At 40.1% G+C, this 27747-nt stretch overlaps 1 protein-coding gene across 1 annotated transcript in view; it reads right to left on the reverse strand.

Moving 5' to 3' along the window:
• The window catches only part of vat1l (vesicle amine transport 1-like), a 46787-nt gene that overhangs the window by 2293 nt on the left and 16747 nt on the right, over positions 1-27747 (reverse strand). The window contains exon 8 of the mRNA XM_084405566.1: positions 2003-2086. Coding sequence (XP_084261692.1) covers positions 2003-2086 — 84 coding nt within the window. The remainder of the gene's footprint in view (positions 1-2002; positions 2087-27747) is intronic.

Below are 27747 nucleotides of genomic sequence, written 5' to 3' on the forward strand. Positions count from 1 at the left end.
TGCGTCGGGTCAGAGGTCACACTTCATGCGTCGGGTCAGAGGTCACTCGTCACGTCATGCGTCGAGTCAGTGGTCACTCGTCACGTCATGCGTCGGTCAGAGGTCACTCATCATGCGTCTGTCAGAGGTCACACTTCATGCGTCGGTCAGAGGTCACACATCATGCGTCGGGTCAGAGGTCACACGTCATGCGTCGGGTCAGAGGTCACACGTCATGCGTCGGGTCAGAGGTCACACTTCATGCGTCGGGTCAGAGGTCACTCGTCACGGCATGCGTCGAGTCAGTGGTCACTCGTCACGTCATGCGTCGGTCAGAGGTCACTCATCATGCGTCTGTCAGAGGTCACACTTCATGTGTCGGGTCAGAGGTCACTCGTCATGCGTCGGATCAGAGGTCACACATCATGCGTCGGGTCAGAGGTCACACGTCATGCGTCGGGTCAGAGGTCACACTTCATGCGTCGGGTCAGAGGTCACTCGTCATGCGTCGGGTCAGAGGTCACACTTCATGCGTCGGATCAGAGGTCACACTGCGTCGGGTCAGAGGTCACACGTCATGCGTCGAGTCAGAGGTCACTCGTCATGCGTCGGATCAGAGGTCACTCGTCATGCGTCGGGTCAGAGGTCACACGTCATGCGTCGGGTCAGAGGTCACACGTCATGCGTCGAATCAGAGGTCACTCGTCATGCGTCGGGTCAGAGGTCACACGTCATGCGTCGGTCAGAGGTCACTTGTCATGCGTCGGGTCAGAGGTCACACGTCATGCGTCGGGTCAGAGGTCACTCGTCATGCGTCGGGTCAGAGGTCACTCGTCGGGTCAGAGGTCACATGTCATGCGTTGAGTCAGAGGTCACTCTTCCGCCGGAACTAGACTCTCTTATGGCCGTAACCCGAAGCCAGTGATTATAGTTTATAAAGTTATAAATATGGATATTTTTCGGTAACACTTTATTTTACAGTGTCCTTGTTACATATGTTACATGTACTTACTATAGTAATAACAGTAAATTATGCATAATTACATGCATCTAACCCTCAAGCAAACCCTAACCCTATAGTAAGTACATGTAGTTGATTAATATTACTCAGTACTTAAATATATAATTACACTGTAACAATGACACCTTAAAATAAAGTGTAACCTATTTTTCTTACAAAAACGCATTGCTTTGCTTCAGAAGGACTTTATTAACCTTTATTACTTTTATGATGGATGGATGGATGTGCTTTTTTTGGCTTCAAAGTCTCTATTCACTCTTGGAAGAGGATGTTTTTTAATATAACTCTGATTGTGTTTGGATGAAGAAAGAAAGTCATACACACCTAGGATGGCTTGATTATGGGATCATTTTCATTTATAGGTGAACTAATCCTTTAAGGGTCCTGAGCTATGAGCAACAGTTTAGACATTATCAGTTGTTTCTTCTTCTAAAACCTTCCATTTTTAAGGAGAAACTTCTAAGATGCAGCAGATCAAGAAATCAACACACACACACACACAATAAAATCGTCTTCTTGAAGGGGACAGAAATTGAAAACATTTTTGCAGATGTTCCTCTTCAGTTTCTCCCCGGTTTAAATAAAGACACCAAAGGTAGACTTCATGAGCACATACTGTTGTACGCCACTATTTCCACTATTTATGACTCTCCTCTGAGAACAGCGTCATAAGGCACAGTTTCCATGGAAACTGCTGAGGTGATGTCACCTGACTCGAGGATCAGTGTCACAATATCATTTATTGTTCCTTCTAAACAGGTGCATTATTCAAATCTGCCTTTGTGCCTCATAAAAGAGCATTTATTTTCTCTCTCACAGTCTTGGAGAGTGTGTACACTGAATATATAAAAAATAGTGTTGGAAAACTGAACAATGCAAGACATTATGTAAACAGAAAAATGAAAAGGCAGCACCAATAGCTGACATGATAATTATAATGTTTTGCACATAATGTTTTGCTTGGCTTAGAACACTAGGCAGGTTTTCAGATGACTCACTCACCAAAGGCGTAGGAGACTTTTCCACATCCAAAATGAGCTTCCCTATGTTTCCTCTGTCATGGATTCTCTGCATGGCTTCCTTCACCTACAGGTTAACACAACAAATCACATTAGAAAACTCATTACGTCAAACAAATGTGCTTTTGCTCATATGAAGTGATGCTTAAGCTCCATACTGACTCGTGTCACTGTCAAGTGTGTAACACCACAGACAAGACTAAAGAGGGCAGCAGAGTCACAATCAGCAATCAAACTAATGTAATCTACTTCCTCAAAAGATAGATAGATAGATAGATAGATAGATAGATAGATAGATAGATAGATAGATAGATAGATAGATAGATAGATAGATAGCTGACAGACAGACAGACAGACAGATAGATAGATAGATAGATAGATAGATAGATAGATAGATAGATAGATAGATAGATAGATAGATAGATAGATAGATAGATAGATAGATAGATAGATAGCTGACAGACAGACAGACAGACAGACATAGATAGATAGATAGACAGATAGATAGATAGATAGATAGACAGACAGACAGACAGACAGATAGACAGATAGATAGATAGATAGATAGACAGACAGACAGACAGACAGACAGACAGACAGACAGACAGACAGACAGATAGATAGATAGATAGATAGATAGATAGATAGATAGATAGATAGATAGATAGATAGATAGATAGATAGATAGATAGTCTAACACCCTAACACAGCTGGTGCCCTTTCAAACAAAGGTACAATTAGCTAGGCTTGTCTAAAACTGGTATGGTACCTTTAATAAGATTTGAGGATGAAAAGGTTATTTTCACTGGTCAGACAATGATAAAATTACATTCATAGGGACCAGTGCACAACCAGACATATTTTTTTTTTTTTTAAGTGCAAGTAAGTCAAATGTTTCTTTAACTAGGAAAATGTGTCAACAGTAGGAGTAAAATTAATTTACACTGGATTAAAATAAAGCATAAAAACAACACAAAATAAACAGTGATGACTTTGCCTCCTCATTTCAGAACACCGACGTGACAGTATTGTACATTATGAACAGTGTTATCAAGGGCTACTTTTAAGTTGTAGCCGCAGGTAAAAAAAAAATTTCAGCGGGTTGATTTCCACCCACGTAAATATGATTTCGGCGCTCCAATACCCCCCAAACACCCCCCAGAGTCCCAGACGTACACATTCAGTAGAGAATTCGGCCATCCTAAGAAGAAAATCGCATCGGCCTATTTTTGGGCTACTTTTGACGAGCCACTGAGCTACTTTAGTTGCACAGACCTGGCAATATGAATATGAACTGAATATGAATATGAATATGAACCTGTGCCCACAGGTTATGTGGGGGATGCGTGATACAGTATATCCACATCGAATCAGTAAATGAATAAACATGACAGCTGCTAGTCAGGGCCTTAATAGTCCCTGGCATCAGCTTTCTGAAATCAAAATGACAAAACAATTCATAAATATTAGTTTCAACAATTTTGCAATAATTTCAAAACAGCTTTTGACATGATTGACCATTGCTACCCACAGCTAAATTAGCTTTTTCAAATCTACAGGCAGATTTCAATACCCTGCAACATGCCCTACTAGATTTGAAGCTGTTGTTAAACCCACATAAAACTAAAGTTATGGTTTTTCAAACTGGGCGAACAAAACTACCATCCTTCTCCATCAAGTCACTAGATGGAATTTGTATCCAGTCTGTAGATAATTACAAATATCTGGGATTTTGGATGGATAAAAACCTAAATTTTAAATATCATGTTGATTTTCTTGCAAAGAAATTAAAATTCACATTGGGTTTTCTGTATAGACTAAAGTCCTGTTTTTCCTTGGCTTCAAGAAAACGTTTAGATGTTAGCCTTTTTCTGTCACAGATTGATTATGGGGATACTATTTACAGATTTGCCTCTCTGTCCACCTTGTCCAAACTTGACCCCCTTTATCACTCTGCTCTCAGATATATCACAAATTCTAGTTTTAGGACACATCATTGTTTACTTTACAGTTTGGTAGGATGGTCATCTCTGCATTTGCGCAGGCTTGAACATTGGTATATTTTAATTTCTAAAGTTATTTTAGGAAAACTTCCAAAATATTTATATAGGAAATTTTTATCATTTCAAAGTTCCTACAATCTCAGGTCACATAACTGGTAACAGTTTAAAGTGCCGGCTATTAGAACAGAGGCTGGAAAGCTAAGCCTGTTCTATTATGGTCCCTGGTCCTGGAATGACGTGCAGACTAAACTTAAACTACAATCCCTCATCTCTTTAAATGATTTTAAACATAGAATAAAAGAATTGGTCATTGTTAAGTGCAGATGTTTTGATAATTCCACTTCCACTTAAATTCATTATCAATATGATTTTATTAATGTCGTTTCTGTGAACAGTATTATATAGGGTATTAGGTAATACCTAAATGTTTATGCTGCTGTATTCTTTGTTGTATTTATTGATGATGTTGGTTTTGTCTGTGGTTTGTTATTTGTTTAATCCTGCTATCTGACCCTGTCTTGACTTGGTCTCACTTGTAAAAGAGGTTTTAACCTCAATGTGACTTTCCTAGTTAAATAAAGGTTTATATACTCAGGCGCTCTACCAATTCATTTGAGTCACTTTTAGAGTGTTTAAAGGACGTTAAAAACTGGATGGCCAAAAACCTTTTAATGCTAAATGAGGAAAAAACTGAGGTTATTGTATCTGGCCACCAAAATAACTCCTCAGAAATGATATTAGATTCAAGTCCCCTGGCATCTTACTCGAAAACAACTGTTAGAGATTTAGGCTTTTTAATTGACAATAACCTAAAAATGGACAAGCAAATTAACTCTGTGGTCCGGGCTTGGTTTTATAATCTGCGTTTATTAGCAAAAACTAAACCATTTTTATCAAATAAAGATGTCGAAAGAGTAATCCATACTTTTATTTTATCACGGCTGGACTTTTGTGGCATCACCGCCGCATCTTTGTCTCGATTGCAATCGGTGCAAAATGCTGCGGCGAGGCTTCTAATGAGGGTAAAGAAACACGAATCAATTACACCCGTACTAGCGTCTCTAAATTGGCTTCCAGTCCATTTTAGAATAAGATATAAAAATATTATTGTTTGTATATAAATCGTTAAATAACCAGGCCCCACCATATTTGGCAAACCTTTTAACCCCATATAACCCTTCTAGAACATTACGCTCAGAGAATCATAAACTACTTATAGTGCCTAGAACAAATCGCCGACATAAAGGCGACCGGGTCTTTGCAGTAATAGGGCCGAGACAGTGGACTGAGCTGCCGCTATCTATCAGGTCTGCCAAATCGCTGTCAATGTTTAAGAATCTGTTGAAACTGCATCTAATGTCGTTAGCCTATAATGGTTAGATGTGATGTTTTATATGTTGTCTATTTATTGGTCTATGTGTGTCTTTATTTTTATCCTTTTATTGAACCTGTATGTAAAGCACTTTTACATGTGTTTTAACAGTGCCATATAAATACATAAACAAGAAACAAGAATTCAAAATGTCATGGGCATAAACAGTAAACTGCCTTTTAAAATATGTTTTTCATCCACAGTCTCCTACAGCAACCTAGTGTCTTGCTCAAAGGCAAACGTCTGTAATCCTGGAGAGACGGTGACATCCCTCACACCACAAATCCTTGTTATAAACCAAAAGTGTCTTCAGTACGTTACAGCCAACCTTTTCATATATTTTTGTAAACAAATAATTGCTAGGGTTTTATGTTCAGATAAGCACAGATAAAGGCCGGAGTGCCACAAGTGTCCGTTCGAGGACCGTTAACATTAACAATGCAAGTTAACAGTCTCTGTAAGAGCATCATTAGTATTCATTGATACCTTTATGCAGGTGATAAAGCTTTATGCTTATGCGGATAGAGTCTGGGAAAAAAAAACATGCCTTCTGTCTCAAACACTCCTTATCGTTTCCATCACTGTATATTGTTCCAGCTGTCAGTTTGGCTGTGCATGCTCATCAATCTTCAGACTCTTACTGTCAATTCCTTATGAAAACATCCTAAGATTACAGTTCTCAGATCTGAGTATTCCACTCATAGGGCACTGCCATCATACACTAATTTCATATGATGATTTTAAACTGTGTATTATAGAATTGTTAATGGTACTTGTTAAGACCTGCTATACTATTAAACGTCTGCATGTAACTCATCTTAAAAACACCTTTTAAGCTTTAAAGGCAGAGGACACAGGGATTTAATTATTGAATGCCACTGCTGTTCGAGCAATATGTCTAAGTACGGACATCATCCCTTCCGCCGTCTCTTCCCATTAAACGTCAAGGGTCATTTCTCCAGTCGTGCCCCTCGGATTCAGCGGTATTGCAAATATGTGGAGGGCTTGATTGTGTCTGAATGAGTCACAGTGGTCATGCAGGATTGGAGGCAATAAAACGCATCAGTGGAAAGATCGCCTCAATATATCCCCAGAGGCGCAGAATACAGTCACTGAGGATTAGCACAAATCGAATTTTCAGACTCTCACAAATATTCATTTCTAAATCATTTCTTCACATAGCCATGTCAGACTTCAGAATATTTAATTCTAATATAATTAGTTCTTCCAGCATTTGGAAGATATAATGGTATAATGGTCTTATTATATAAAGGAATTAAATAATTAAAGGATTTAAAGGAATTTGAGGGAATAAAGAAAAGGAAAGAAAAACTAGAATTGTGTTTTGAACTATTTGCAAATAATATATTTATTTTAAAGCTGCAGTCTGTAGTTTTTCCTCTTTGTCGCCATCTCTGTTTGAGATCTGCAATTGCAGTTATTCACGGAATTATCAACTTTACGTGGGTTGTGCCTCGGCACGGCACGGCACAGCGCGGATGAATCCAATGTTTTGAGGAGAATGTGCGGCTGTCAGTCGCCGCGCCGGTGTGGATACTGGCATTCGGATTCACAGATTCTACTTTTTGGAAGTATGACCAACATAAAAATGTTCACTGGAAAATGTCGTCTGAACAAGTAACATCCACTTTTGCTCTGACCAACTAAGGGGAAAAAAGCATTGCAGTAAATCACGCTGATTAAATCTAACGATTGCTTATCATATCACGTCAAACCGTGCAAATTATACTTTGTTCTCAAATGGTTAAAGTCCCTGTAAAGGCAATTCTAAAAAAAAATTCTAAACACATTATAAATGTTAGAAATGTATTGCTTAATCATATTACAAAGACTGTGAACTGTGAAGTACTGAATTGTAGAGTTAGACCGTTAAACAGTTTTTCACCATTGCTGTGTTATGGATTTTTGGGGCGGGGCTAAAACGGGGGCTCGATGACGCACTGGAGCCCCTGAGCTCCTGGACACGCCCCTACTTGATGACGCACTGGAGCCCATTCACATCAGTTTGCAACTCAATCGCGAGTTACTGTCTGTCAGTACTATTAGTTACTACATCCTAGTTTACTAGCTAGCTATGCCTTCGTCACGGAAATGCGTATTACCTGGATGCGATCACGTACAAAATAAATCGGTGTCCTTATTTCAATTTCCGAAAAACTATCATATCAACAAGAGGTGGATTAATTTTGTGAAGAGCCACCTTGATGGAGAGCTGAGGATCACCGCCAAAACCCGCCTCTGTAGTGGTCATTGTACACGGGATAGTTTTATAAACTTTCGTCGGAGACAACTAGGATTCACTGATAATCCGCTGTTACTGGTGAATGGGGCCGAGCCGACTATCTCCCGCCTCGGCCTTCATCCTCCCGTCGCGCCGACAACTGGTGCCATCGTCGGCAGTGCGTGCCCACCAATGAGTGTAAGTTGCCTTGTGTGCTTATGTTATAATTATAGTAAGTAGTCCAGGCTCGAACATGTATGGCTTTGTAAAACAAATTAAGCTGCTATATGAGCATCCATTCCGGCTGCAGCGGTGACAGTTGAGTGTGGCGACGGCAGCGAGCTCAGCTTTCCCGCGAGTGGGCGTGGTTTCAGCGCAGCCAGCGGACACGCCCCCAGCGTTTGAGAGCAGAGACTACTGCTAATTTTTTCAAGATTTTGATAGCTTATTTTATGTGCTTGCCGGCTTTTTATCATTCAAATTTGGCTGGGTGGCTAATAACACATTTTCCTGTGGTGTGACAAACTCAGAACACATACTTAATTTTGACTTTACAGGGACTTTAATAACATCAGCATTACGTAACTACATTTAATGCCCTTCCGATATTTGTCCTTGTTTTCGCACGGGCCCGGTTGCAGTCTGTTTTTTCTCCGAAGTCTTTCGCGTTTTACAGCGGGTGAATCTCCAGTTGTCACTGGTGATTGTCGTTTGAACCTTTCTGGATCCGTTATCAAATTGATAAGTTTAATTATATCAAGTGCTGCGAGAAAAGGCTATAAATCTCCACCTCCAACATCCTCACACACAATATAGCCTACTAGCCGAGACTCTTCTTTATGTGGACAGATGTGACGTAATGACACAAAGACATGCTCGAATTTCCCGCGGAAATCCACCAGTACCACTGGAATTAAAAACATTATTACAAACTTACCGTTTTGAATCGAGCTACGGCAAGCAGAGAGTTTTGAACACTGGCTGATTATGTACTTGCTCTAAAAATGTATTTTGGATAACTTTTAACCCAAAAAAGTTATTATATGCACACATTCACTCTTAAACTCGTCTACCTAATATGTTAAAAACTGGTCTGCTAATGTTTCTGGTCACGTTTAGTTATGAATCACTCGAATGACCGTACATAAATTATAGTCTACATTTTCAATTCAAAACGGCAAAAAGTTGAGTAGTTTGCATTACTGGATATTACTGTCCATAATATTTCATAATACAGTTGTCAAATGTTTAACTACTTACATCCTACCTCACAGTCTTGGCTTCTGTGAACCGTAAAGCCCATCTTCTTTGATTTGATTGGCCATCTCAATCATTTTGGCATTCGTCTAATTTTCCTCCCTTTTTTCCCATCGCATATCAGCTTGGAGAGTACAGTACTGTTTCATACTGTACTACAATACACAGAGGTACAAGTAGTACAGTATCTCCCACTAATAAAGCATAAATAGCATCTAACAACCATTTACACTTAGTGCAAAGAAAGTTCTGCTTTTTGCACTTTGTGTAAATAGCATCTATCGCTATTTGTGTATCGCAAATGGCATTTAACGCTATTGCAAATAGCCTCTGCCATAATGTTATTCCAGACTCCTCTTGTGAGAACAATTGTCCCCAATCTGCACCCTGAACTTGTTCATTATCGCAGAGACAAAAGGTGACCTCAGATCAGTTTAGGTTGGCACTGGATCTCACCCTCAGGAATTCCCCTCCCGAACACTGAAGTCATGGGAGTCTGACCGCTGGCACTCAACACACTTCCCTCGCTCTCAAATAATCCTCAAATAACACACCTGGTCAAGAGCTGCGCTGCACTGCAACAGATGGACCACGCTGGTCAATTAGTAAAAATGAACACCATTAAAGTGAAATTCACTAGCATTCATTACAATACTAAAATGAAATCCAAAGGCTTTTTAAGCAGTAAAACAATTTCTGAGCTATCTTAATATAAATGAGCAGTCGTTGGACAGCACATGCTGTGACTAAGAAACTGCTCTGAACTATTTCATTTTCAAGCGTGAACCACGGAGCGACCTTGCATTAGTGTGTTCCCTGGTGTTATGTGCCAGTTTAAGCCTGGTGCCGCCACAGCTTGTGAAGACTATTAGTCTCTTGTCAGACACATCATAAGAGCACATACAGTCTCTGACTATCAGGCTGGTCGTTCTGTTCAGCCGTTTGAATATAATGATCTGGGTTACTCTTTAACTTAAATCAAAGGTACGCTGCTCACAGAAGAAAAAAAAAAAAAAAAAAATCAGGATATACAGTATCATCAGTCTTTCCCATAACCTATTAAAAGCAGTTTTACATAGCTATGCGGTTACTTGGGTGTTCTGGGCATTTGGTCAAGAGCATTCTGGTCTCTAGTGATTCATTTAGCAACATTAGTTCATATAGGGCCAGATTTACTAAACGGGGCAAATTAGCATGAGAGCGCAATTCCTTAAAAGCACCGATGGGAGTGGAAAGTTCTGCGCGTGATCTACTGACGACACGCAAATTAGAGAACACAGACACAGCCGGATCATTTCCATAATGACCAACGCAATCTACCAAGAGCAGCGCAAATTAACGTCTGGTTTAAGACATGGCGGTAAATAATGGTGCAAACACCAGTAAATTGACTAGCGCAAACCTTAGTAAATCACCTTGCATGATTCATTTAAATACTCTCTTCACATAAATATTGTGTCTAAAAGAGAAATCCCTACAAATGCATATGCAATGAGGTCAGCCGCAAAAATAACCCAGTTTTCAGTGCAAATCTTTTAGTGCAAACGCCAAAAGAGGGTTTACGCTGGAGCAAGCTGTTAATAAATCTGGCCCTTAGTGTGTTAAAGGAACACTCCACCGTTTTTTGAAATAGGGCTTATTCACCTTCTTTCCTACATTTAGATAGGTGGGCAAATGCATTTTTGTCTCAGTGCATGCATTGTTTTAGTTTGACAGGGACGGCGCTAGCTTAGCTTAGCATAATGAATGGAATCCTTTGTTGCCAGCTAGCATGTCCTGAGTAAAAGTGATATAAAAAAAAAAAAAAAAAACTAATTACTTCTTGTGGCCTGCGTATTCACAACAAGTACAAATAGCGATGCAGATTAACACTAGGCGATTTCCTAGGCAGATATTGACTTATATATTAAGGACTATATTAGGGGGAAGCACAGGCGAAGCACTGCTACTTGGGCGTGATATCTCTGCGCCCAAGTAGCAGTGCTTTGCCTGTGCTTCCCCCTAATATAGTCCCAAGTCAATATCTGCCAAGGAAATCACCTAGTGTTAATCTGCATCGCTATTTGTACTTGTTGTGAATACGCAGGCCACAAGAAGTAATTGTTTTTTTTGTTTTTTTTTATATCACTTTTACTCAGGACATGCAAACAAAGGATTCCATTCATTATGCTAAGCTAAGCTAGCGCCGACCCTGTCAAACTAAAACAATGCATGCACTGAGACAAAAATGCATTTGCCCACCTATATAAATGTAGGAAAGAAGGTGAATAAGCCCTATTTCAAAAAACGGTGGAGTGTTCCTTTAACATAGCATTGAACTGGTGTGTATATCAGTTATTTTACAACAGGTTTGAATATGGCTTTATTTACAGTTTTAATTCATTTGAATTTTTTTATTTACATAAATAATTAGGCACATCCCATAAATGGGAGTAGAGTGTTTTACTTGTTCTTCTAATGTGACTCAGAGAGTGCTCTACAAACATCCTTGTCAATCAGACCAAAATTAAACTATGCTTTCATTCGCACAGCACTGCATGTCCTCAACCAATGAGATCAGCACAGGGGAATCTGTAAGGCTTTCAAGAAGCCTGTGATTAGAAAGAAATGAAAGTGTGCATGGTCTCCCAACACTCAGAGGTCTACTTTTAATCTATTTATGGAGAGGCCTTTGTCCCACTCCCAAAAAACTGAAATTTATACCCTTAAATAAGGCACTATTTGAGGGAACAGCCATTTGTAGTGGTGTCCGAAACCAAAGTGGACGTTATCGAGTGCACTCATTCAATCCCACAATGCACCGCAATAACGAGTGTACAACAGATATACGCTCAACGGCTAGAGAATACCCATAACGCACTTTGACGGTCGTGTCGAATGAATTCCTGCGCCTGCAGCTGAATCATCCATCCATCCATTTTCCAAACCGCTGGTCCAATGTGGGTACAGCGTAATATCATACAGGGTAATATGGTAATATGATGCACATTTCTTGTAATTGTTTAATTAAGGTTTATACATAGTTTCCATGACAGAGTTCAAGATAAATCTTTTCATTACTACTAGAGCTGCCAGTTTGCTAAGTTTCAAATCATTATTAAACGACAAGCACAAACTATGCAAAAGCGGCAGTTCTTCCGACGCACTCAGTGTCCGAATTCACTCACTCGTTTTCATTCAGTCCCTCAAGTGAACTATATTCGTGGAGTAATGTAGGGAATAGTGAATGAGGGTATAGGGGGGCAATTTCGTACATCGTTGAGCATACATCGGTTGTACACTCTTTATTGTGGTGCATTGTGGGATTGAATGAGTGCACTCGATAACATCCACTATGGCTTCGGACACCGCTATAAATGGCTGTCCCTTCAAATAGTGCCCTATTTAAGGGTTTAGGGGGTGATTTCGGACACAACCACTGACTACATTTACATGTGCACCAATAATGTGATTATTCTAATAATCAGTGTAAGGTCTTAATCGCAGTAAAGATGTTTACATTAGAGATGCACCGATGTATCGGCCAACGATCGGTATTGGCTGATAAAAGCAATTCTTTTCACTATCACCATCAGCCGATTGTTTAAAAACAGCCGATGATCAGTGCCGATTATATGCTGTCAATCAAAAGGGTGCAGTAAAACATGACCGACTGCAACTCACACTGTGTCAGTGTGTGAAGAAAATCAATCGTGTTGAGTTAGTTAAGGCAAGTTAATGCGACAATAACGCATTAACAGCTAAAAACAGCTACATAAAAGCAGGCTCTATTTGACCCTATGAATCACCCGTAGTTCAAGCCAGGGTTGCCAGATCTGCAGTTTTCCCCTGTAATAAACATTAGTAACGCGCCTTTCTCACCCAATAATCGCAAATAGCTCTGTGCTTTGTTACTTCTAAAAAGAAAAAGTGCCATCTTTCAAATTCTGTCCATTTTATCACGAAATTCAAACAATAAATGGCGTTTTGACGCTCTTACATGTGACGAGACAGATCGCTGCAGCGCCTCAGTTCAAGCAGAGTGCGAGTCTGTCCTTCTAGAAAAACATGCATGAATATCAGAAGGTACTATAAGTTGAAAGATACAGTCCAACTTACCGAAATCCGTATCATGTTTCATGTAATCACTCAATCGGTGTTTCAACCGTGGAAAGATGTCAATAAAACTATCTTATATATGTGTATCTGAGTTGTACACAAACATTTCAGCTTTTATTTGAGTGTAAATATTATATCTGGAAGTTAATAGCAGTTGAATAATAGCTCTGTTGTTAATTTTAACCTCTAATATTATATAGTGTACCGAATGAGAGGGTCTTCTGTATAGTTTGCAGCATTATTTGGGAGAGATTTTTTATCCATAAGAAAAAACAAACTATCGGTATCGGCCGATATCATTCTGAATAATCGAATGATTTGCCAAGGATTCTTCTAGACGGGGAGGATGAAAAATAAACACTCAATCGTCAGCATCTTAAAGGAACAATTGAAATCTCAAACTCAAAGGAACTTTTCCATACAATGGAAGCGGTTTGAAGCTGTCAAAAGGTAAAAAGGCACCATTAAACCATATTATTAAACCAGTTTATCAAGAAAAAGATTAAAACAAACTGGGGGTAAGATTTGGCACGGAACTAATTAATAATTAAAACATTTCAATATTTTCTGTCAGCTAGAAAATCATATTCTTTCAGAGTTTACATTTAGATGAAGCAGCTGCGTTAGTTGTCCTTATGTTTTCCAACAGTTTATGTAATTATGATAATGAAATCAATCCACAATCAGACTTGTGAATGGAATCATAATCATGTGGGTTCCTCGCCACTGTCGCCTCTGGCTTGTTTAGTTGGGGTTTAAAAGACACTTAATATTCGGTGATAGCAAATCATTAGGTTGAATAATTTGACAGAATTTTCATTGTTGAGTGATCTAGAAATAATGCAGGATCATCCTGTAATTATTACAGATCATAACGTTTCTTTATGTTTTTCAAAATCCTAAAACATTCTGGATTAATCCAGTTGGTTTTGCCAAGGGCTTACAAATCTACAATGAGACATCTCAAAACCCCAAGATTAACTAGAAACTGTGAAACATGGATGAATTTAGGGTTAAAATGGATCCATGAAGTGTGAAAGCTACTTAATGGTATAATAACTCAGGAATACAGTTGCGGCCTTGAGCATAAAGCTTTATCTGCTGTGAGGATATAGTAATGTGGTTAACATGCTGCTTTATGTGTGTGTGGGTGGCTGAGACTTAACAGTATGCAAAGAAACATCATTTTTGTGCTTGTGCAAACCGTGTACAAATGATTAAGTGCTTCTTTTTTCTTTCATGCGTCATACTATACTCTCTTGAGCAAATGCTCACTTAGCCATGCAGTATGAGGAGCTAATTGTCTAAAGCCCACAAGCACAGACCAATTAAGCAAACGTCCAGCATGCCTATCAAGCATCAAGCTTTGAGATACAGCTCGCTCCTTTCCACACAGGCCTCAGGTCAGTGCTGATCTAATCGACTTTGCAAGCCACTATTCATGCCAGGTCACCAGACACCAGCACAGAGTTACCACCCCTGGTTACCACGACAACAGTGCAACGCACCGTGTGATTGGGAAAAGAGCGGCTTCTTTGTTGGTCACAGCAGCTGACGGAGACAACACCACAAGTAGAGCTCAAATGATCATGAATGGCCAAATGTTCCAAAGAAATGCTGAGTGCTTGAAAATGGTGATTAGGAAGAACGTCTCAATTAAAAATCATGGCTGGGTCATATTTCACCTCCAAAACCAAAAGAAAATGAAGCCTATTTTGAAGGACATCAAGATGTTTTTTTGTGTGTGTTGCAAAAAAAAAAGTGATTTTATATATATAACAAAAATATACAACAGGCACAATAAAATACATTTTAAGCATGTAATATATATATATACACAATTGCATAATGAAAATGTATTTTCCATTATAAAGTTTATTTTCTATCATATTGCTTTAAACTGCTTTAAGCTGGGTTTTTTTTTCATCTTCACCTGTTCACTAACTGAACTAATAATTTGCATTAAACAATGAAGAATGATTTAACACAATTTGAAGATTCTTTCCTGCTTTTATCTTTTTGAGAGTATACCTCTGTTAAATCAGTATTAATTCAAGTCTTTAATTTATACAGATTTAAAAAATAAATATACTAAAAATGAATGAATGCACAATTTAATACTTTTTTATAAAATAATAAATATATACAAAAATGCATATTTTTTTGGGCGGGTGAGTTTCTGGTGCTTATTAGCTTCCATAGTTCCTAATTAATTTACACACCTGTTCTGTTTTACCTTGATTACTCTCCCTATATTTAAGGAGGATCGTTTACTGGAGGACCACACTTGAGACTTTTTAGATCTAGCATGCCAAACGAACAATCTGGTCCAAGGCACGCCTCCTAGTGAACGGCCGCATATATGGAGTGGGTGCTGGTGAATAACGGTTCGGCATTCACCATCTGTCCCGCTGAGGATGACAACACCAGCCTCACTCCAGACCCCGAGCTCAGCCAGCCACCGCCCACGCACCGCACGGATCTAAAGCCAGAGTCCACCGCACCAGAGCCTGATAAGAGGACTGAGCTGAGCTGAGTGAGCTGGCAACACTGTGCGTCCCAGTGGGGGTGCTCGTGGAGATTGTGGGCTTGGAATGGAGCCTTGCCCACACTCCCGATGCTGAGGGTGAGCTGCATATGACCTCTGGGATTTATAATGAGGAAATGGAAGAGGTTATTTCCCTGTGTCTCCGCTGGCCCTGGCTCCAAGTCTCAAGTGTCTCCAAAGATCCCGCCCAGCCTCCCTCTCCCATCTCCTCTGCCTATAACAGCCAGTTCCTCAGCCCTGTCTCCACTGTTTCCCTTCAGTCCCGCGGCTCCTCCGCTGACTCCACTCTGCTCCGCGTATCAGCCTTGGGTCTTCCAGTCTCCAGCTCCGCCTCAGCACAAGGATCCCCTGGTTCCGCCTCCAGCTGTCGAGCCCATCACTCCACCTTGGCTCCTCCTTCCTTCGGCTCCACATGGTACCATCGCCCTTACAGCTCCACCGGGCTCCCTCGTCCCTCTGGCTTCGCCTTGGTCAGCTTCGCTCTGCCTACACCACGGACTTCCGGGTCTCTGCCTACGTCACGGACTCCACTCCTTCGGCTCTGTCAGGCTCCACCATGGTCCTCAGTCCCATCGGCTCCATCTCAGTCCTCTCGCACCCTGGCTCCACCTCGATTGCTCGTCACTGCAGCTCCGCCTCGGTCCCATGTGGTCCCATCAGCTCTCCATCTCCGCCTGGTCATCTCCATCAGTTGTCCCCCTGGTTAAACCTGCCCAAATCTCCACCATGGCTCCTCCCTCCGTTTGACTCCGCTGTAGGCCTTCATCCTGGCTGTGGTCCCTGTCTGCTCCTGGCTCCTCCCACTGTCATCTCTGGTGTCCTACCCTTCCCCTGCCTCACGCCCTCCTCCAGAGTCCCTCCCTCCCTCCTCGATTGGATTTGATATGGTGTGGGGAAGCGCCTTCAGGGAGGGGGGACTAATGTAACATGTAGTTCTATGTCTGTTCAGTTTCATTGTGTTTTGGTTCTGTTTTCTTCCTTGTGCTAATCAGATTCCATAGTTCCTAATTGTAATGAGGTTAGATGTTGTGGGAAGGAGGAGGCGGGAACCGGCGAACATTTACCAACTTTCATAATAATATAAACCAATGCAAAATGAAAGTAAAGACAGCAGCCCCTCACGGACGACTGCTGTAACATATAACAAAACACTACATAAAATCCAGGCCTGGCATCTCTCGTCCTTCACTGTCGTCGCTACTCCTTTTATGCTTCCGCTCCTCCGTGAGAGATACGAGACCGGTGCGTCGCGCAAGTGTCGCTCATTATCAATCAAGCCCTCGGCCTCGTCCTGCTCGCCACACCAATTAAATTACATACCCGTTCTGTTTCACCTTGATTACTCTTCCCCATGTATTTAAGCCCTGCGTTTCCTCAGTTCTGTGTTCGGTCTATAGTTTGATACAGTATCATCTTTGTCATTGGTCACAAACAAAATAAAACTTAATAACGTTTGAATATCCGCCAGGTAAGAGTTATAAACGCTTCTGATGTTCAATTTTACATCAGGAAAGCCATCTTCATATCATGCCTAGGGGAAGACAGCAGCTTGAACTGTAAACACGTAATGAGATTCTAGTCCCTTCTGCAGCGCGCCGAACACATTACTGTCTGCCGAACTGAGGCCCGTGTCCCCTCAGATTTTTTAGAGACAATGGATTTTAAATGTGAAAAATATCAAAGCTGCTTCCATAAATTTAACTCCCACTAGTGCCTCTTAAAAAAAAAAAAAAAGAGAGAGAGAGAGAGAGAGGAATAAAAACGCTCCTGGTTTGCCATCTGTGCTCAACCTCGGCTCACTTTTTTGTCATCTCTCAATTCTTCTTCTTTTCGCATTACATAGCCATTTATTTCCTTCTTCCTCCTCCTCCTCCCTCATTTTCATCCCCCCCACTCTTTTTCACTCCACTCCAATCATTTTTTGTGTTTTTCCATCCTTTTCTCTCTCTTATCAATGTGGATGATTAGAGCCACACGTTGTGTCTTTTGTGTTGGACATAATCACCTGACACTGGCTGACAAGGATCTAACAGCACTGCAATCCCCAATCACCCATCTCAAGCTTTAAAGCGGCCATCTGGACCGCCTAAAGCACAGGATATGCAGTAAATGTTCCAGCAAACTGCTATATTTCATCTCTGAACATTTTCAATAGACCCAAAGGCTCTTGTGATTCTGTTGCTGTTGAGACAGAATACCTGTGGCAACAGCCAAGGTTTAGTCAATGATTCATGACAACATAGTGTTCTTTGCAGAAAAAGATTACACAAGCATAAGCTGGTTTAAGATGGTTTTGCTGGTATTCAACTGGTTTAGCTGGTCTCCCAGCATGGATCAGCTAGTGTTTAGCTGGTCTCAAAAGTGTTCAAAAGAAGGGAAAAAAGCAAAACAGACCAGTCTAACTAGCAGCATTTTTAATAATCTTCACCTGTTCACTAAATAAACTCGTAATGTGCATAATGAAGATAATAATGATAAATATAGCTGCAAGCAGCAATTATCGGGGCCAAGCGCAAGCAGATGACAGGATATGCCAACATGGCTGAAGGTGTCAGACCAACTGCAACAATGAGCAATTAAAGACATTTAGAGAGGATTTTAGGCGAAATGGCTGAAAAATCATATAAAAAGTAATTCAGAATATGATTTAATGGATTATCACTTTCGACCAATAGGTGGAGCAGTTACAAAACTGATGTGATGTGGTCAGAGTGAAGTGACAATGACACATACAAAGTTTGGTGTCAATATTTCAAGGGATTGCAGAGATAAAGCCTGAATAGTGCTTTTGGCATCATGCCTCAACTTTGCTGCTGCGCTATACGAAAACGGTTTCGTCTATCGACACGAAATCCATAACTTTTAGTCGGCACAGTCTGGAGATGATACGATTCGATTTTGGTGAAAATCGGACAAACAGTCTAGGAGGAGTTCGAAAAAGTAGGTTTTGAATGAAAATCAAGATGGCGGACAGGAAGTTTGGCCAAATAAGGAAAACTTGGTATCTATGTTCTCAGCTTGACCCAGGGAATCTATTAAGACCAGTGGTATTTCAATAGCCAGATTTATTCAAAAGTTATTAGCCTTTTTGGAAATTTTGTTATAACTTTTGACCACTAGGTGGCGCTGTCTCGAAATATTTTGGGTACCTTTAGGGGATGGAGCTGATGGCACATTCTGAGTTTCGTAATATTACACCAATGCATTTGTTTAGTATAGCATTTTATTTCACAAAACTGTATTGAAGTCAATGGGAATTTCATGTTTTGTTCTGTTATAGCGCCACCAAGAGGCTCAGTCACACCATTTTTTTAATGTGTCCTCAGAGTGAGCCCATGCATATTTGTGTCAATTTTGGTGAAAATATCTCAATTCGCTTCGGAGTTATAGACATTTATATGAAAAAACACGTAAAAAATGACTGACACATGACTTTGTTTGGAATTTACTACCCCTAAACATCAATATTTTCGCATTTGGGCATTGACGTATAGCTATCGACCTATGTTTCCAAACTTCTGAAGGTGGTTTCGTCTCGATCGGACAAGCGGTTTCAAAGATATAGCCAAATGTTTTTTAAGCGCTAAATCACAACGCTACACAAACCATAAGGCGAAACCTAGCATGTTTGGTATCTTGGGACTCGGCAATGATTCAGGAGTCTAATGAGATGAGTTTCGTGAAAATAAGTCGATCACAACCAAAGTTATAAGCATTTGGAAAAAAAATGTCACCACTAGGTGGCGCTGTTTCGAAACTTCTCACGCTTCTTCAGGACATCGTGCTGATGACCCATACCAAGTTTCGTAACAATTCGTTCATGCGTTCTTAAAATACAGCATTTTAGCACATAATTCAAAATGGCCGACAGTCAAAATGGCCGAAATGGTAAAATTGGATATCAGTCGACTCGGCATGTTGCCCTGAATCTAACAAGACCAATTTTATGATTTTTGGACAAACTGTTCAGAAGTTATAAGCAAAAATAGCCATTTTTCATATCTCTGGACCAGTAGGTGGCGCTGCGCCGAAACAGAGCATGTAGCCTCAGTTCATGCTTGTGATGACATGTACCAATTTTGGTCTGAATCCGATAAAGCGTTGCGGAGATACAGCCCTACGACTGTTTTCGCAAGCGCTACGTAAAATTTGTTCGAGCGTTATTCGAAAACGGTTTGACGAATCAATTTGAATTCCATAACTTTTTATCAGCACTACCTGAAGATGATCTGGTTCGATTTTCGTGCAAATCGGACAAACCGTCTAGGACGAGTTCGAAAAAGTAGCTTTTTCAGGTCATTCAAAATGGCGGCCATATTTATATGCCGGAAAATGACATCATAGGGTGCACTCGAATCGACAAGAGCTCAGGAATCAGAGGAAAAAAGAATTTTGTTGATTGGCCTTACTGTTCAAAAGTTATTAGCAAAATAAAAGTGAAATTTTGGACAGGTGGTGGCGCTAGAGGGAATGACTTAGAAACACCAAAATTGGTGTATTTAATGTTGGGACTGTCCTCTATCAGAATGTCAAATCAAAACAACTTTCCCGCAATCGGTTCTATGGGCTGCCATAGACGCCCAGTCGGAAGAAACGGAAGAATAAATATAGCTGCAAGCAGCCATTACCGGGGCCAAGCAGAATAAGACGACAAGACATGCCAACATGTCTGAAAGTGTCAGACCAACTGCAACAATGAGCAATTAAAGACATTTAAAGAGGATTTTAGGCAAAATGCCTGAAAAATCATAGAAACAATAATTAAAAATATGATTTGATGGATTATCACTTTCGACCAATAGGTGGCGCAGTTACAAAACTGATGTGATGTGGTCAGAGTGAAGTGACAATGACACATACAAAGATTGGTGTCAATATATCAAGGCATTGCAGAGATAAAGCCTTAATTATTGCTATTAGCATCATGCCTCAACTTTGCTGCTGCGCTATACGAAAACGGTTTCGTCTATCGACACGAAATCCATAACTTTTAGTCGGCACGGTCTGCAGATGATACGATTCGATTTTGGTGAAAATCGGACAAACGGTCTAGGAGGAGTTCGAAAAAGTAGGTTTTGACTGAAAATCAAGATGGCGGACAGGAAGTTTGGCCAAATAAGGAAAACTTGGTATCTATGTTCTCGGCTTGACCCAAGGAATCTATTAAGACCCGTGGCATTTCAATAGCCAGATTTATTCAAAAGTTATTAGCCTTTTTGGAAATTTTGTTATAACTTTTGACCACTAGGTGGCGCTGTCTTGAAATATTTTGGTTGCCTTCAGGGGATGGTGCTGATGACACAATCTGAGTTTCGTAATATTACACCAATGCATTTGTTTAGTATAGCATTTTATTTCACAAAACTGTATTGAAGTCAATGGGAATTTCATATTTTGTTCAATTATAGCGCCACCAAGAGGCTCAGTCCCACAATTTTTTTTACGTGTCCTCAGAGTGAGCCCATACATATGTGTGTCAATTTTGGTGAAAATATCTCAATTCACTTCGGAGTTATAGACATTTATATGAAAAAACACGAAAAAAATGACTGACACATGACTTTGATTGGAAATTAGTACCCCTAAACATCAATATTTTCGCATTTGGACATTGGCGTATAGCTATCGACCTATGTTTCCAAACTTCTGACGGTGGTTTCGTCTCGATCGGACTAGCGGTTTCAAAGATATAGCCAAATGTTTTTTAAGCGCTAAATCACAACGCTACACAAACCGTAAGGCAAAACCTAGCATGTTTGGTATCGTAGGACTCGGCAACGATTCAGGAGTCTAAAAAGATGAGTTTCGTGAAAATAAGTTGACCACACCCAAAGTTATAAGCATTTGAAAAAAATAATTCACCACTAGGTGGCGCTGTTTCGAAACTTCTCAGGCTCATTCAGGGCATTGTGCTGATGACCCATACCACGTTTCGTAACAATCCGTTCATGCGGTCATAAAATACAGAATTTTAGCACAAAATTCAAAATGGCCGACAGCCAAAATGACCGATATGGTCAAATTGGACATCAGTCGACTCGGCATGTTGCCCTGAATCTAACGAGACCAATTTTATGATTTTTGGACAAACTATTCAGAAGTTATAAGCAAAAATAGCCATTTTTCATATCTCCGGACCAGTAGGTGGCGCTGCGCCGAAACACAGCATGTAGCCTCAGGTCATGCTTGTGAGTACAAGTGCCAAGTTTGGTCTGAATACGATAAACCGTTGCGGAGATATGGCCTTACGACTGTTTTTGCTAGCGCTACGTAAAATGTATTCGTGCGTTTATCGAAAACTGTTTGACGAATCAATTTGAATTCCATAACTTTTTGTCAGCACTACCTGAAGATGATCTGGTTCAATTTTCGTGCAAATCGGACAAACCGTCTAGGACGAGTTCGAAAAAGTAGCTTTTTTTGAAAATTCAAGATGGCGGCCATATTTTTATGACGGAAAATGACGTCATAGGGTGCAATCGAATCGCCATGAGCTCAGGAATCAGAGGAAAAAAGAATTTCGCTGATTGGCCTTACGGTTCAAAAGTTATTAGCAAAATAAAAGTGAAATTTTGGACAGGTGGTGGCGCTAGAGGGAATGACTTAGACACACCAAAATTGGTGCATTTAATGATGGGACTGTCCTCTATCAGAATGTCAAACCATTACAACTTTCCCGCAATCGGTTCTATGGGCTGCCATAGACACCCAGTCGGAAGAAGGAAGAATAAATATAGCTGCAAGCAGCAATTATCGGGGCCAAGCGCAAGCAGATGACAGGATATGCCAACATGGCTGAAGGTGTCAGACCATCTGCAACAATGAGCAATTAAATACATTTAAAGAGGATTTTAGGCGAAATGGCTGAAAAATCATATAAAAAGTCATTCAAAATATGATTTGATGGATTATCACTTTCGACCAATAGGTGGCGCAGTTACAAATGTGATGTGATGTGGTCAGAGTGAAGTGACAATGACACATACAAAGTTTGGTGTCAATATGTCAAGGCATTGCAGAGATAAAGCCTGAATAGTGCTTTTAGCATCATGCCTCAAGTTTGCTGCTACGCTATACGAAAACGGTTTCGTCTATAGACACGAAATCCATAACTTTTAGTCAGCACAGTCTGGAGATGATACGATTCGATTTTGGTGAAAAACGGACAAACGGTCTAGGAGGAGTTCGAAAAAGTAGGTTTTGAATGAAAATCAAGATGGCGGACAGGAAGTTTGGCCAAATAAGGAAAACTTGGTATCTATGTTCTCGGCTTGACCCAAGGAATCTATTAAGACCAGTGGCATTTCAGTAGCCAGATTTATTCAAAAGTTATTAGCCTTTTTGGAAATGTTGTTATAACTTTTGACCACTAGGTGGCACTGTCTTGAAATATTTTGGGTACCTTCAGGGAATGGTGCTGATGGCACATTTTGAGTTTTGTAATATTACACCAATGCATTTGTTTAGTATAGCATTTTATTTCACAAAACTGTATTGAAGTCAATGGGAATTTCATGTTTTGTTCTATTATAGCGCTACCAAGAGGCTGAGTCCCACCATTTTTTTTACATGTCCTCAGAGTGAGCTCGTACATATGTGTGTCGATTTTGGTGAAAATATATCAATTCGCTTCGGAGTTATAGACATTTATATGAAAAAACACGTAAAAAATGACTGACACATGACTTTGATTGGAATTTACTACCCCTAAACATCAATATTTTCGCATTTGGGCATTGGCGTATAGCTATCGACCTATGTTTCCAAACTTCTGAAGGTGGTTTCGTCTCGATCGGACTAGCGGTTTCGAAGATATAGCCAAATGTTTTTTAAGCGCTAAATCACAACGCTACACAAACCGTAAGGCAAAACCTAGCATGTTTGGTATCGTGGGACTCGGCAACGATTCAGGACTCTAATGAGATGAGTCTCGTGAAAATAAGTCGACCACACCCAAAGTTATAAGCATTTGGAAGCATTTGGGAAAAAAAATTCACCACTAGGTGGCACTGTTTCGAAACTTCTCAGGCTCCTTCAGGGCATCGTGCTGATGATCCATTCCGAGTTTTGTAACGATACGTTCACGCGTTCATAAAATACAGCATTTTAGCACATAATTCAAAATGGCCGACAGCCAAAATGGCTGATCGGGGAAAATTGGATATCAGTCGACTCAGCATGATGCCCTGAATCTAACGAGACCACTTTTATGATTTTTGGACAAACCATTCAGAAGTTATAAGCAAAAATAGCCATTTTTCATATCTCCGGACCAGTAGGTGGCACTGTGCCGAAACGCAGCATGTTGCCTCAGGTCATGCTTGTGATGAGATGTACCAAGTTTGGTCTTAATATGATAAAGTGTTGAGGAGATACTGGCTTGTGTCTGTTTTCGCAAGCGCTACGTAAAATTTGTTTGCGCGGTATTCGAGAACGGTTTGATGAATCAACACGAATTCCATAACTTTTTGTCGGCATGGTCTGAAGATGATCTGATTCAATTTTCGTGGAAATTGGAGCAACGGCCTAGGAGGAGTTTGAAAAAGTAGGTTTTTCGGAAAATTCAAAATGGCGGAAAAATTATTATGACGAAAAATGACGTCATATGGTGCAATCGAATCGCCCTGAGCTCAGAAATCAGAGGAAAAAAGAATTTTGTTTCTAGCCCTTGTGGTTCAAAAGTTATTAGCATAAACATGAGTGAAACTTTGGACAGTTGGTGGCGCTAGAGGGAATGACTTAGACACACCAAAATTGGTGTATTTAATGTTGGGACTGTCCTCTATCAGAATGTCAAACCATTACAACTTTCCCGCGATCGGTTCTATGGGCTGCCATAGACTCCCAGTCGGAAGAAGGAAGAATAATAATAATAAATATAGCTGCAAGCAGCAATTATCGGGGCCAAGCGCAAGCAGATGACAGGATATGCCAACATGGCTGAAGGTGTCAGACCAACTGCAACAATGAGCAATTAAAGACATTCAAAGAGGATTTTAGGCGAAATGGCTGAAAAATCATATAAACAGTCATTCAAAATATGATTTAATGGATTATCACTTTCACCAATAGGTGGCGCAGTTACAAAACTGATGTGATGTGGTCAGAGTGAAGTGACAATGACACATACAAAGTTTGGTGTCAATATGTCAAGGCATTGCAGAGATAAAGCCTGAATAGTGCTTTTAGCATCATGCCTCATATTTGCTGCTACGCTATACGAAAACGGTTTCGTCTATAGACACGAAATCCATAACTTTTAGTCAGCACAGTCTGGAGATGATACGATTCGATTTTGGTGAAAATCGGACAAACGGTCTAGGAGGAGTTCGAAAAAGTAGGTTTTGTCTGAAAATCAAGATGGCGGACAGGAAGCTAGGCCAAATAAGGAAACCTTGGTATCTATGTTCTCGGCTTGACCCAAGGAATCTATTAAGACCCGTGGCATTTCAATAGCCAGATTTATTCAAAAGTTATTAGCCTTTTTGGAAATTTTGTTATAACTTTTGACCACTAGGTGGCGCTGTCTTGAAATATTTTGGTTGCCTTCAGGGGATGGTGCTGATGACACAATCTGAGTTTCGTAATATTACACCAATGCATTTGTTTAGTATAGCATTTTATTTCACAAAACTGTATTGAAGTCAATGGGAATTTCATATTTTGTTCAATTATAGCGCCACCAAGAGGCTAAGTCCCACAATTTTTTTTACGTGTACTCAGAGTGAGCCCATACATATGTGTGTCAATTTTGGTGAAAATATCTCAATTCGCTTCGGAGTTATAGACATTTATATGAAAAAACACGAAAAAAATGACTGACACATGACTTTGATTGGAAATTAGTACCCCTAAACATCAATATTTTCGCATTTGGGCATTGGCGTATAGCTATCGACCTATGTTTCCAAACTTCTGACGGTGGTTTCGTCTCGATCGGACTAGCGGTTTCAAAGATATAGCCAAATGTTTTTTAAGCGCTAAATCACAACGCTACACAAACCGTAAGGCGAAACCTAGCATGTTTGGTATCGTAGGACTCGGCACCGATTCAGGAGTCTAAAAAGATGAGTTTCGTGAAAATAAGTCGACCACACCCAAAGTTATAAGCATTTGAAAAAAAAAAATTCACCACTAGGTGGCGCTGTTTCGAAACTTCTCAGGCTCATTCAGGGCATTGTGCTGATGACCCATACCACGTTTCGTAACAATCCGTTCATGCGTTCATAAAATACAGAATTTTAGCACAAAATTCAAAATGGCCGACAGCCAAAATGACCGATATGGTCAAATTGGATATCATTCGACTCGGCATGTTGCCCTGAATCTAACGAGACCAATTTTATGATTTTTGGACAAACTGTTCAGAAGTTATAAGCAAAAATAGCCATTTTTCATATCTCCGGACCAGTAGGTGGCGCTGCGCCGAAACACAGCATGTAGCCTCAGGTCATGCTTGTAAGTACAAGTACCAAGTTTGGTCTGAATACGATAAACCGTTGCGGAGATACGGCCTTACGACTGTTTTTGCTAGCGCTACGTAAAATGTATTCGTGCGTTTATCGAAAACGGTTTGACGAATCAATTTGAATTCCATAACTTTTTGTCAGCACTACCTGAAGATGATCTGGTTCAATTTTCGTGCAAATCGGACAAACCGTCTAGGACGAGTTCGAAAAAGTAGCTTTTTTTGAAAATTCAAAATGGCGGCCATATTTTTATGACGGAAAATGACGTCATAGGGTGCAATCGAATCGCCATGAGCTCAGGAATCAGAGGAAAAAATAATTTTGTTGATTGGCCTTACGGTTCAAAAGTTATTAGCAAAGTAATAGTGAAACTTTGGACAGGTGGTGGCGCTAGAGGGAATGACTTAGAAACACCAAAATTGGTGTATTTAATGTTGGGACTGTCCTCTATCAGAATGTCAAACCAAAACAACTTTCCCGCAATCGGTTCTATGGGCTGCCATAGACTCCCAGTCGGAAGAAGGAAGAATAATAATAAGAACGGGAACAGATACAATAGGTGCCTCCGCACCTTCGGTGCTTGGCCCCTAATAATAATAAGAACGGGAACGAAAACAATAGGTGCCTCCGCACCTTCGGTGCTTGGCCCCTAATAATAAGAACGGGAACAGATACAATAGGTGCCTCCGCACCTTCGGTGCTTGGCCCCTAATAATAATAAGAACGGGAACAGATACAATAGGTGCCTACGCACCTTCGGTGCTTGGCCCCTAATAATGAACACAATTTAAAGATTCTTTCCTGCATTTATTTTTGTTTCAAAACCTGGTGAGCTACATAGGCAGCTACTTAAACAGCATGAAACTTCAAAAATAGCACACACAAATATTATATAAAATATCTTTAATTGGACTGATCTATATTTATAAGTACTTTTGAGAATTAAAGTGATTTTTTTAGCAAACATTTCTCTCGTTTTCCCTTTATTGCTCATTGCAATCATAATTTTGCTGTTCTCTGTTTGGAACGGTGAATGCCCCATAATGCCCCATAAGCTCAGCACACTCAAAAAACTGTTGCATTAAAAATAACCCAATTTGGGTTGTTTTGCAACCCACAGATAGGTCAAATATGCATATTATAAATAAAAAAACTGTTATATATAAATATAAAATAATGTAATAAATATAATTAAATATATATATATATTTATATGCACGTAAATAACAAGAAATGGGTGATTCAAACCTAGCATTTGGGTTGGTCATTAAACTGATTCATCATCCCTGTGCACTCTATTAATATTACACAATATTATGGTGTAATGATGGCAATAGATAGTTCAGAACTAAAACATATCGATCACATTAAAAGGTTAGGGGGAAAAAAATTCAATTAGAAGTAATTAACTTTGCACGTTTAATCTGGTGTGAGTATCAGGATTTTATGAAATATAATGATGGCATAAAGAAGCATGACATTTTAAGCAGTGCTGCACAAATGCAACATTCTCTGCGTGAGCACCAGCTGTACATGCTAATGTCACCAGGACGCCAGCGCTTTGAAGTCTCTCCAAAAGATCACCGCTCTCTACACAAACAGGGTTACAGGTGTGTCCTGCATAATGTGCTCTCCATTAGCATTTACAAGAACACAATTATTTCGCCATCTAAACATTACGAGCTGAAAACTGCAAACAATTTATTTTAATAAATTTTAACTGAATGAACCGTGACAAT

The sequence above is a fragment of the Rutilus rutilus genome (assembly GCF_951802725.1).
Source record: "Rutilus rutilus genome assembly, chromosome: 3".
Taxonomy (NCBI): Eukaryota; Metazoa; Chordata; class Actinopteri; order Cypriniformes; family Leuciscidae; genus Rutilus; species Rutilus rutilus.